The sequence below is a fragment of the Entelurus aequoreus genome, linkage group LG01, assembly GCF_033978785.1.
Source record: "Entelurus aequoreus isolate RoL-2023_Sb linkage group LG01, RoL_Eaeq_v1.1, whole genome shotgun sequence".
NCBI lineage: Eukaryota > Metazoa > Chordata > Actinopteri > Syngnathiformes > Syngnathidae > Entelurus > Entelurus aequoreus.
In genome coordinates, this window is record NC_084731.1 from 47959591 (window position 1) to 47972837 (window position 13247).

Here is a 13247-nt window from a genome sequence, read left to right on the forward strand (position 1 = left end):
TTTCATATATATATATATATATATTAGATTATTTTAAAATTAAAGTACATACATACATACATACATACATACATACATACATATATATATATATATATATATATATATATATATATATATATATATATATATATATATATATATATATATACTGTGTATATATATATATATATATATATATATATATATATATGAAATATTTATGAAATACTCGAGTTGGTGAATTCTAGCGGTAAACAACCACCCCCCCAACCACAAGTTTTTCAACTTGTTTAAGTCAGGGTCCACGTTAATCAATTCATGGTAAAAGCTAGCAGGTAGCTCATAAGCCTACTTTGGGACAAGATAATTAATGATGGTTATGGTTTGAAGTCATATCGAACAATTGCGTCAGGTATTTGATGAGAACGACTTTAGAGATAGGGTGAGAAGCTCTGTCATCCGGGAGGAACTCAGAGTAAAGCCGCTGCTCCTCCACATTGAGAGGAGCCAGATAAGGTGGTTCGGGCATCTGCTCAGGATGCCACCCGAACGCCTCCCTAGGGAGGTGTTTAGGGCACGTCCGACCGGCAGGAGGCCACGGGGAAGACCCAGGACATGTTGGGAAGACTATGTCTACCGGCTGGCCTGGGACGCCTCGGGATCCCCCGGGAGGAGCTGGACGAAGTGGCTGGGGAGAAGGAAGTCTAGGCTTCTCTGCTTAGGCTGCTGCAACCTTGGATAAGCGGAGGAAAATGGATGGATGGATGGACTTTATATTGTCAATATAGGCTATTGAGTTTCATTTTTAACATTTTCTGCTGGTGGTGTCTGTCATGTATTGGTTACTCGGGTCACAGGACAATACCGGAACCATTGTAAGGGGAACTTAAGGGCGGGGGACACAGGATATGATGGCATGTGTTGTGTGTTGGACACCTGGAAGTGGAAAAAGTAAGAGCGGTAATAAAAGGCAGAAGAAGACAATAAGCTTTCTTTTGGTGTATTATTAAGCTTAGATTGCTAATAAGTGAACTAATAAGTGTCAAGTTTGGCACACAACAATGGCGACGAGGATGGGATAGTGTCTCCCTGGATTTTTTCAATGAAAAAAATGTGCCTTGGCTCAAAAAAGTTTGAAAAACACTGTACTGAAGGACCTGAGGTGATGGGAGGGTGGGAGGACGCGGAGAGTGGTCAGAGAAAAGCCTTGGTCGACGGAAGGCGGAAGTAAACCAAGAGCGGTGGCTAAACACGTGAGAGTATCCAAATCTTCTTGGCGGTTGTGCATAAACTGTTTTGTGACTGGATCGAGATGGAAGGGGATAGTGACGGGATGTATGAGGAAGGTATGGACGTGGATAGGACTAGAGGGGAGAAAGGAAAGAAGGGGAGCGGAGGGCATGAAGGAAAGTTGAGTGCTAAAAGAGCCCATGAAGAAGATGAAGAAGTAGAAAAAAGGAAAAAGACTATGGAAGATAATTATAGGATTATATATACATTTAAATCAAGTCAAGACATGAATGACATAAGTTTAATGACACTGGTTAAGGGGTTAAAGAAGGACATCGGAGAGGTGGAGATAGCGAAGGTGCTTAGGGACGGGCGACTTTTGATTAAATGCAAAAATGGAGAGCAAAAAAGTAAAGCAATGCGGTTGCAAAAACTGTGCAATAAGATAATAAAGGAAAAAATCGAAGTGGGAGAACGAAAGGGGGCAAGAGGAGTAGTGACAGGAATTCCAAGAGGTGAAAATTTAGAAGAATTGAAAAGACAAATAAAAGGGGGAACTGTCAAGATGTTGACAAGAATGATGGCATATAGAAATGGAGAAAAGATGGAGAGCGAATCAGTATTAGTACAGTTTGTCGAAGAAGTCCTCCCGCAGAGAATCATGATTGGGTTTTTAAGCTTTTATGTTAGAGCTTACGTCCCACCCCCAGTACGCTGCTTCAAGTGCCAACGCTATGGGCACATAGCCAGTGTGTGTCATGCTAAGTTGAGATGTGGAAGGTGTGGAGGGGAGCATGAATATGGACAATGTGGAGATAATGATCTGGTCAAATGTTGTAACTGTGGCGGGAATCACACAGCAGCGTATGGGGGATGTGTCATTAGGAAACAGGCAACAGAAGTACAGCAAATCAGAGTAGAAAGAAATATTACATACGCAGAGGCAGTTAAAGTAAGAAATCAAGGAAGTGCAGAACAAGATAGAAGTGAGAATAGTTCAGAACGAGACAGAAGTGGCAATAGTTCAAGTAATAAAAAACAAGAGGCAACAAATACAGGACTTTCTATGGACAAGCTAGTTGTGTTCCTGGCATATGTCATAAACTGTACAGAACAGGCAAGAAATAAAACTGAGAAGATCAAAATAATTGTCAAAGCAGCAGCAAAGTTCTTAAATTTAAAAGAACTATCTTGGGAACAGGTACAAGGTGAACTACAGAGAGTAGACGAGACAGAGTCATGTTACCACAATCCAACGCCATGTTAATTATTCAGTGGAATGCCAGAAGTTTAGTAGCAAACGGACAGGAACTAAAGGGATATATTAATAATATGAAAAATAAACCACATATAATATGTATTCAAGAAACCTGGCTGAAGCCAAAATTGAGCTTTATAATAAAAGGATACGTAACAATACGTAAAGATAGGAATGATGGGCAAGGAGGAGGATGTGCCATATTTATTAAAGAAGACATGCATTATACAATATTAAAAGAAAATCAAGAACTAGAAAAAGTAGGGGTAGAAGTATGGAATAATAAAGAAAGATACAAAGTTCTAAACTTCTATAATCCGTGCAAGAAATTACAAATTCATCAACTAGAAAAAATAGTCGAGCACTGGAGTGGCAATATCATTTGGTGTGGTGACTTTAATGCACATAGCACAATGTGGGGTGAAAGGGATGACTGGAATGGGGAAACATTGGAAGCATTTTTGGAGGAAAAAGAACTGGTGTGTGTGAATGATGGGTCGGGAACCAGATTAGATGTAGTTACGGGTAAAGAAACAGCAATAGATTTAACACTGGTGTCACAAGGGTTAGCAGGAAAGGTAGAGTGGGAAGTAAATAAAGACAGCACTATAGGAAGTGATCACTACCCAATCTTCATTCACATAAACATAAACCAAAGGACAGAAAGCACTAAAAAAGAAGGAAGATGGAAGTATAATCACAGTGATTGGGGACAATTTAGGGAAAGTACCGACATGACATTAAAGGAAGTGGATATAAATCAAGATATTGAACAACTGAATACAGATATTACAAAGTGCATAATAGAAGCAGCCAAAAAGAGCATACCAAGGAGTAGTATAGGGAAAAGAAGGAAGATAGTGCCGTGGTGGACACAAGCGTGCACAGACGCAATAAAAGAACGGAATAGAGCATTTAGAATATTGAGAAGAACACATAATTTCCAAGATATGATCCAATATAAAAGGCACCAAGCTAAAGTAAGGTACGTTATTAAAAAGACAAAAAAAACACTATTGGAGAACGTTTTGTCAATCATTAAATAGAACTACCCCTTTAGGCCAAGTGTGGGGAATGATCAAGAAAATGTCAGGGATCAGAAGTGAACATAAAAATCATGTGATGAAAGATGGGACACGGTGTGTGGTAGAAAATAAAGAAAAAGCAGAACTTTTAGCAAAGACATTTGTTAAAGTGCACAGTAATGATAATTTGAGAAATGTAGAAAAACAAAAGAGAGAAGAAACAATTAGTTTAAATATTGGGGAAATGGTGGAAGACAATGATAATAGTTTAACCAACACTATAGATATGAAATTTTCTTTGAATGAAATGGTTCGAATATTGAAAAAGGTTAAAATACAACACCAGGAAAAGACCAGGTGAGTTATCAGATGATCAAAAACTTAAGCAGCATTGGCAAAGAAGTGGTCTTGAAATTATATAATAGGATATATGAAGAAGGGAAATTACCAGCAGAGTGGAAAGAAGCTGTAATAATTCCGATATGCAAACCAGGGAAAGACCCGGAAGAGGCAGGTAATTATAGGCCGATAGCATTGACCTCAAATTTGGGTAAAGTAATGGAAAAAATGATTAATGAAAGACTAGTATATTATTTACAGTCAAAAGAAATAATAAAAAACTACCAAAGTGGATTTCGCAAAGCAAGAAACACAAACGACCCAGCAGTGCAGCTGGAAGAGGAAATTAGAAAGGGACAAATAAATAAATAAAGTATAATTGCAGTATTTTTTGATATAGAGAAAGCTTATGATATGTTGTGGAAACAGGGGTTGCTGATAAAACTAAATATAATTGGGATTAGAGGGAAAATGTATAGATGGATAAAAGACTTCTTAACAAGTAGAAAAATATTAGTAAAAATAGAGAATGAATACAGCAGAGTATATGAAGTGGAAAATGGGACCCCGCAAGGGAGTATAATAAGTCCAGTATTATTTTCAATAATGATAAATGAAGTTTTTAGTGAAGTGGAAGGATTAGTGGATGTGGCACTGTTTGCTGACGATGGAGTGATGTGGAAGAGAGGTGGAAATACTAATCATATAGAAAAGAAGATTCAAAAAGCGGTAAATAAAGTTCAAGAATGGGGAACGGCGTGGGGTTTAAGATTCTCTGTTGGAAAGACAAAAGTCATAAATTTTACAAAGAGGAAAGTACAAAACAAGATCCAAATTAAACTCTATGGAGAAAATATAGAAGAGGTACAAGTATTTAAATATTTGGGTATATGGTTTGATAAAAATATTAACTGGTCAACCCACATCAGCAAAATAGTGGAGAAAAGTAAAAAGGTGTTAAATGTAATGAGGGCTTTGAGGGGTAAAGACTGGGGGGCTGATAGGCAGACATTGAAAGCAATATACATCAGTTTAATACGACCTGTTATTGATTATGGATGCATTATTTATCAATCTGCTGCAAAAACATTACTTGGGAAAATAGACAGGATCCAATCACAGGCTTTAAGATTATGTTGTGGAGCTACTAAATCAACCCCAGTTGCAGCATTACAAGTAGAGATGAATGAAAAACCTTTATATATGAGTAGAGATCAACTGTCAGTAGTTTATTGGGCAAACTTAAAAGGGTCCAAGCAAGGACATCCAACCCATCAAGTACTATTAAACTGCCAAGAAAAAGAGAAGAAAAAAATGAATAGTTTTGGGTGGATAATAGGAGACAGATGTAATAAAGTTCAAATTGATAATATTAAAGTTAGCCCTACAGTACCAATCCCCGCAATACCACCGTGGATGTATGAAAACCCAAATGTAAACATGCAATTACTAAAGAATAGAAATTTAAATAGTTACCAGATAGAACAATGGATTGAGGAAACGTTTTTAGACAACATCATGGTGTACACAGATGCATCAAAAACTATAAATAATAGGGTAGGAGCAGCAGCTGTTATTCCACAAGGAAACATAGTATTAAATAAAAGAATTAATGATAAATTATCTGTTTTTACGGGAGAATTGGTAGCAATTTATATGGCAATTAATTGGATAGAAGAAAATAAAGCAAGAAAAGCAGTCGTGTGCTCGGACTCCAGCAGTGCATTGACTAGCATAAAAAACATAGCGTCAGAAACAAGACAAGATTTAGTTTATGAAATAGTTCAGGCAGTCTACAGAATAAATAAAGCGGGAGGTGTGGTAACATTTCTTTGGGTTCCTGCTCATGTAGGAGTTGAGGGGAACGAATTAGCTGATAAGTACGCAAAACAAGCAACCACTAAAACAGAAGTAAACATGGAGATTAAGCACAGTAAAGAAGAAGTGAAGAACATCATTAAGATAGAACACAATAAAAAGTGGCAGGATAATTGGAATAAGGAAACAAAAGGTAGAGAGTATTACAAAGTCCAGAGGAGAGTAGGTGTAATGAGAGGAGGCAATAGAAATAGGAAGGAAGAAGACATTATTACTAGAATGAGATTAGGACATACATATCTAAATAGTTCATTGAACTTGATGGGGAAACATGCTACAGGACTGTGTGATTCTTGCCAACAGATAGAAAATGTAAGACATGTTTTAATACATCGTGGAAAATATAATAGAGAAAGGGAATACTGGGAAATAAGTTAGCGAAAGAGAATATTAGGTTAGCAGTGGAAGATATATTAGGATTGCACTCAGAACACACAGGTTATAAAGCAATACACACATTTTTTAAAAACACTGGGTTAAATAAAAGAATTTAGAGTAGGAATCCACCTCGATCCACACTCCATTACAGTAGGTGGCGGTAATGCTCACCACAAGGTTGCTTGCCAACCGCCATAAAATCACAAGAAGAAGAAGAAGACCTGAGGTGATGAAGGAAATTAGATACGGACCAGTAGATGGCAGCAATGCGCCTAAGATGCGTTCAGTCTGTTGGAAAGTAAAAAGAAGAAGAAAAACGTCACCCGGAAGTGTTCACCCTGTGACAAAACGAGTGGCTGAAAGCAAACATCAATAATGGGAGTCACTTGGTGAGATTCTATATATATCTTTTTTTTAATTCAATGTTCTCTTATTATTTCTCTTGCTTTATAGCTCTTCTTCGCAAATTGCCACGAAGCATGAAATTACTTTGTTGCACAGCATCGCTTTGTTCTATTCACCAACGTTACTTATTATCAGGTTTAACTATCTGGCGGGTGATTTTAAAGGAACAATGTGCATTGTCTTCACGCAGTGTGTGTCAAGTACCAGTGGCAGACGGGAAGAGTGTGCAACAGACTGTGGACATGGTGCACAAGAAACTGGAGCAATTGGGAGCTGTGAAGCAGGGCAGCTTCTGTGTAGACTGTGAGACATACCATGCAACTGGAAGTGTCAGTGGTAATACTAAACATTGTGTTGTTGTTTTTTGAATGTACTGTCACAATTGTCTACAGCCCTCACATTTCAGTAGGCAGGTTATGATTTATCCAAGTAGTCAGTGTACAGCTTGTAGCAAAGTCATATAGATGTAATATTCGCTTACATTTTAACACAGCCGTTATTATGTAAATAGCTGGTAACACAAGTGACACCTTATAGTGAAAAATATGTTAAAATGTCATAAGTACTTTGCATTGGTTTATGCATGTAAAACCAATTATTCTTTATGAAATGCGTTTTGTGTTCATATATTTAAGATTACTGAAAAATTTCTTGTGGAAAAAATGCTTTGGTAGGTAGGGAGGTAGGTAGGTCTTTATTGTCATTGCACAAGTACAATGAAACTTTGTTTTCAACACAAACCCGTTCAAGATTAGACAAATAAACAGTGTACAGGGTTACAGAACAGGAACGCTGATGGGTCGCCACAAGGCGCCCCGTAAAAGATGGGAAAAAGGTCAATGCTGGGGAGGATGAATAAAAAAAATACTATCTAGGCTGGGCTCCTAAGGGGGCTCAGTCTGGAGTGTTAAAAAAAACTCCATAGCAAAGCACATGTACATATTACAACATACAAATCGAGACTTGCAACAGAGGGGAGGGAGTGGGGCCTACGGTAGCAGGCTGCAGCTCTTTAGGTGCTGCCCATCCATCCATCACCCCTAAGGGATTTGCGTCAAAGTTGTTGGATGGAGGAGGGGTATGTGTGTGTGGCATATATTTTTTGTGGATGCATGTGTATGTGTAAGCCTGCCGCATGTCTCTGTTCCGCGTCCTTGGTGTTCTTGTCAGTCAGTCCAAAGTCAACAACAACAGGTGTGTGTCCATGAGAGACAAGAAGGGAGTTTGTTGTGTCCTCGCCGCACTGTCCTTCAGAAGAGTCTCGAAGCCAGGGAAACAATCCAAGTTAGAATGTTTTGTATGCGAGTGAAATTAAAATTTGCTTTTCACTCTAAATTGTCTATGACTGGTCCTCAAATTCATCCTGCAGGGCAGACAGTCCAGTGTTATCCAAATCACAAGGTGTCCACAGTTCTGCCCGCATCCTCCAATCATTTGTGGCAGCATTCGGGTACTTTAGAGAATGCCAGCAACTTCCAATTTGTCGACAAACAAGAGCAACGCTTACTCCAATCAGCAGATGTCCTGTTGTCATAATTCCAAATAGGTGGATATCTTCACGTCCTCGACTGAAAGGGTCGCCAGGCATGCGGCACTTCTTCTCCCAAGAGTCCATCGTGTGTCCAGCAACAACCGCTCCATCGATACAAGCAGGTTACCCCAAACCCAAGATCTTGTCAATTTTGTTGAGGCCAGTTAAATAGTTCCAATGTTTAGATTTGGAGAGCAGTGCAAAAAGAGGCAACAAGAAAGTTAAGACAGGACAAAGAAGAAAGCAGGAGAGATAAGGGAGAGGAAAAGGGAGTGTTCGCCCTCGACAGTAGTTTCAGTATGATTCAGTCTGTATTGAAACCTTTTAGAAAGGATTACTTTCAAAACAGTGGTACATCAACTTAAGAGTGTTTTGCGATAAGAGCTGTCTCTTGACTAATTGTTATGCTTCAAGCAAAACAATTTAGCTACAAATCTCAACGCCATTCACTCGCTTACTCACTAGCATTAACTTAGAACTTAGTTTTTCTAACCATGGGGGGGCCAAGCGGTAGAAAATGGATGGATGGATGCATTGGAAGGAAGGAAGTCAGTGTTAGGACAGTGCTGAGAAGAAGTGGATGATATTCATTGAATTAAAGAAATCATCAATAACATGACAGAGGGTGTAGCAAGCGGACTTGGTGAAGTAGTTTGAGCGTATCACTGCAAGTATGCGCCATACTGTAGCACAAAAAGTCAATAGTGCTGTTCAAGAATGATAAAATCATATAAAAATATGGACATTTATCTATAAAAATATAGAGAAACTGCTGGTGGTGTGTTTGACAGCAGCAACTGGAAGGAGATACAGTAGAAGTCTGCTCTCCAGGGTAAATGCTATATATCATTATGACATTACTTCATAAAACTCCCGTAGTTGTATTTTTCTTTTTAAAATGCAGGTTAGAAGTGTTGTGTTTTGGGAAGGTCAAGCACCAAATAAATTGATTTCAATTAATTTCAATGGATGACGTTGACCTGTGATACTAGTGTTTTGAATTAGGAGCTCTGGTACAGAACCAATTGAGCTAATGAGTTGAGGTACTACTATTACCACTATAATAATAATGTAATACAACGCTTGCTGGAATGTGAGGAGTGGACTCACTTTTATGAGATACTGTTTCTAATGTATGCAGTAAGAGTCAGTGTTTGTGTTTCATCCAGGTCAGCCCTCCAAGCTCTTATACGTGATGCACAACTCTGAAACTCCTCTGAGCTGCCTGGCTCTGTTCGAGAACAGTCCCTGCCTTGTAGCTGACGGCAACTTTGACGTTCTTATGGTGAAGCTGAAGAGCCACTTCCAGAATGCAAAGGGCCACAAAGTGGAGTGTCGGGGATCCCGATTCCGCTACTGCGACTTCTTGATTAAAGTTGGTACAGTGACCATGAGCTCCAGTGCCAGAGGGATATCAGTAGAGGTATGGGGAGTATGAACATTCTGACCCCAGCTTGGTGTGACTGTATCCACTCTTATTTTTCAGGTTGAGTATTGTCCTTGTGTGGTTCCCGGGGACTGCTGGAATCTTATGAAAGAGTTCATGCAGTCTTTTCTGGGCCCGAGTGTGCCAGAGCTGCCGTCTGTGTTTGCTACCAAGCCCGAAGGCATTTTCGCAGCGTCTGACTGCGTTGACACCATGACTCAGTACCTGGAGTTGTTCAACAAACTTCGTAAGCTGCAAATTCAAAGCAGTAGTGTGCGTTGAATTGTTAGCATGAAGTCAAATAATTTTTTTATTTTTTATATTGCTATTCATTTAGTTTAAATAATTGTTTTGTTTCATATAATGTGCTTTGGATTAAAAAATAATACTTGTATAAATGTGTCTTTATAACTTTCACACATAAGGCTACTAAATCATGTATCTACATTATTCAGAAAACCTATGTTTCAACAATATGGTATTAATTTATTTATTTATTAGCATTTAACTCTTGTCTTAATCCTACAACTAACTTCTAGTTAATGAGGTTTTGTATTTGGGAGCACCAAATATCCATCCATCCATTTTCTACCGCTTGTCCCTCTCAGGGTCACTGGGGGTGCTGGAGCCTTTCCCAGCTGCACTTGGGCGAAAGGCGGCGTACACGCATATATTATTTTAATGAAATTATTGACATAAATAGACACTAATTGTACAAATGTATTGTATTTGTATTGTAATTCATATAAAATGTTCCTTAGCTATTTCCTTACCTCATACACTTCAAGTATAATCTACATACATAACTGTAAAGAGTTAGCAGAAGTAGAGAAAAAAAACCTTACAGGACTATACGCTTAGATTTTTCACTCGTAGCACTGTGCTACTAAATGAAAAAAAAGTAGCACAGAAATGCTTTGGGAGCACAGAATTTTTTTTGTAGCAATATGAAATTAAGTTAAGTTAAAGTTAAATGTCTCAAATATCACAATTTCATTATTAACACTCAAACAAGGTACACGTGTGCCCCCATACATTTAAACACAATGTCATCATCATAAGGCCAATACAACTGTAATGCTCAATTAAACTGAGAACATCCCTAAACTGTGCGAGCACTGTCACTAACACGAGTGTAGGGGTGGGCCATATGGATCAAAACTCATATACCGATATAGTTTGGCCCATAAACTAACCTATAAATTGAAATATTCGTTGATGTAACTAAATACCGTATGTCCACTATGCCTTGATTTTAAATTTTCGGGGCTAATGGGGATCCCAAATACACAAAAACAGGTACTAACAAGTAAGAAAAGTAGGTTTTGCATAATGGGATCCCAATTTAAGAGGTGTTTTTAGATAAGAAAAAAGAAAAAGCCTTGAAAATAATATAAGAAAAGTCAAATATAATCTACAATCTTTTTTAAAACACATTTAGCTATGCTCAATTATTCAGATGACAAAAACACAAAAGAACAAAATATGAAATAAAGAGTTCTGGTTTAAGAGGACATTTGAAAAGGTCGGCAGGAACATGAAAATAATTGACCTTTAACAATGGTGTTTTTATAGGCAAACATTATTATAGGACATACACACAAAGATGTTAACCACGAACACCAACCTACCAACTGCTTCATGATGCTGTGTTCTGAAAATTACTTTTTTAAAAGTCATTCATTATAGTTACTCGTTACTTTACCAAAAAAAAACTGCATTACTAATGGAATTACTCTATTAATAAATGTAATTAATTACTAGGGAAAGTCCTTAATACGCTACTTTAAAAAAAAAAAAATACCGGTAGTTCATAATGCAGTTAAGATAAGTTTGCGTATGCATCTGTGCGTGTGTCTTTAAAAGGTGGGGCCTGTTGCCTAGTGACGTCAGCGAGTTAGTAGTAGCTCAGAGCTTGAGCTGTTTTGTTAGCTTAGCGAGCTAGCAGCAGCAGTTTGTAGGCTCTGACGGCAGCTCTTTTGAATTTTTTACTGGTTTGTGTTGCCTCTGTTTAATAAATAGATACAGCTACTACACAGATCCCCTCTGTACATGGTGCTGTGGCACAGGAGGGAGACACACACACACACAACTGTCAGCACATGATCCGTGACACCTCCGTGTCAACCACTTCTCCATGTGGTTAACCATTGTGGTTTTAAGTTTATGTCAAACATGTTATACAGATTTGCAAAAATTTTACTCCAGTTTGATCAAATTTGGATGGATTTATTTCAGGAGTAAAACGCCTATTAAAAGGTCAAATCTGTATTCGCACGTGTGCTACTTTTTCCCCAATACTCCATCCATCCATCCATTTTCTACCGCTTGTCCCTTATGGGGTCGCGGGGGGTGCTGGACTCTACAACCTAGTTTTGCAAATGCGACTGAATTGCTTGCACTGTACAGCTCTGCCTTACAATATTTGCAAAAGAAAACATTTTTGAGTAGTAAAAAGTTAGACAATCTTTTCAGATCTTGTATCTGCAGATTTGGTTTACTATATAAACCAAATCTGCAAACCAAAAAGTCAACGCCCGCAGGCCAGATCCGGCCCGCGAATGAATGAGTATTGGCGCTAGGAATTTTCAAAATGGGGTCTCACAGTAAATTTTTGAGGTCCCATTTTTTTGTAACCGTTTTGAAAATAAATGATAAATGTATGCATTATCCTGTTATATCTCACATTCTATATTGTGTTTTGGAAAGTTTGTCATAAACGTTACTTAATTCATTTGTTTCGGGCACGTCCGACCGGTAGGAGGCCACGGGGAAGACCCAGGACACGTTGGGAAGACTATCTCTCCCGGCTGGCCTGGGAACGCCTCCGGATCCCCCGGGAGGAGCTGGACGAAGTGGCTGGAGAGAGCGAAGTCTGGGCTTCCCTGCTTAGGCTGCTGCCCTGTGACCCGACCTCGGATAAGCGGAAGAAGATGGATGGATGGAAAATAATACAAAAGAAAATTCAGTTATAAACATTCATTCACTTCCTTCTTTCCTTCATGGAGCTAAACTTTACCGCTGCCAGTATTTTTTTCAATATTTTTATTGTAAGATTTTCAGAATGTGTTTGTTCTATTTTTGGCCAAAGTAAGACAAAGAAAACAATCCGATGTTGTCTTAATTTTTTTGTTTTAATGCCATGATTTTAATAGTCCGACCCATGTGTGCACAGATTTTCCTCCATGCGGCCCCTGAGCTAAAATGAGTTTGACACCCCCGGTTTATATGAATGTTGCTATTTCTTGCTTTTTTTGCAAATATATTTTATTGAATTTTACAGTTAAAATCACATTTGACAGTAAAACTTTGCTCACGCAGACCCTTCATACAAGCACACGTCCACTCATACACACTCACATGCACACTTAAAGAGAGAGGTGCACTTGAACTTTAACAACTCAAGGTTTACAGTATAGACATTATTAGAAAAAATACCCAGATATTGTATATATATCCATCCATCCCGCTCTGGCTCAGGATCAGCAGGCTATCCAGACCATAGCAAGATGGATGAATATTCCTCTGCATCAAGGATCCTCTGTAAGTGATCACAAGATCACCTCCCAAGGATCTCTCCACCGTTCACACTTAGAAAAGAAGAAGAAAGTCACAGGGCTTGATCAGATGCAAAAAAATACAAAATAAAAAGTCACAAAAAAAAAATGCAAGAAAAAAACCGTGACAAAACCATATCAAAAGTGACACAAAAAAGCAATAGTAGTGTGGTATCAATACAAAAAATAATAACAATAATAAAAAAGGAATCATTTTTTAAATGTCTACAAGTTATGA

General features: G+C 38.3%; 1 protein-coding gene across 2 annotated transcripts; it reads left to right on the forward strand.

Annotated features, from left to right (window-relative positions):
• The first annotated feature begins 6328 nt into the window (after positions 1-6328).
• On the forward strand, positions 6329-13039 carry med20 (mediator complex subunit 20). Of its 2 annotated transcripts, XM_062053529.1 has the most exons (5): positions 6329-6479; positions 6686-6831; positions 9196-9449; positions 9513-9699; positions 12214-13039. In XM_062053529.1, the coding sequence occupies exons 1-5, from the start codon at positions 6466-6468 to the stop codon at positions 12402-12404; spliced, it is 792 nt and encodes a 263-aa protein (XP_061909513.1). In that variant the 5' UTR covers positions 6329-6465; the 3' UTR covers positions 12405-13039. The 2 variants fall into 2 exon arrangements, with proteins under 2 accessions (XP_061909513.1, XP_061909520.1); XM_062053536.1 differs by lacking the exon at positions 12214-13039 and having other exon boundaries at positions 6330-6479; positions 9513-9868.
• Positions 13040-13247: the final 208 nt, after the last annotated feature.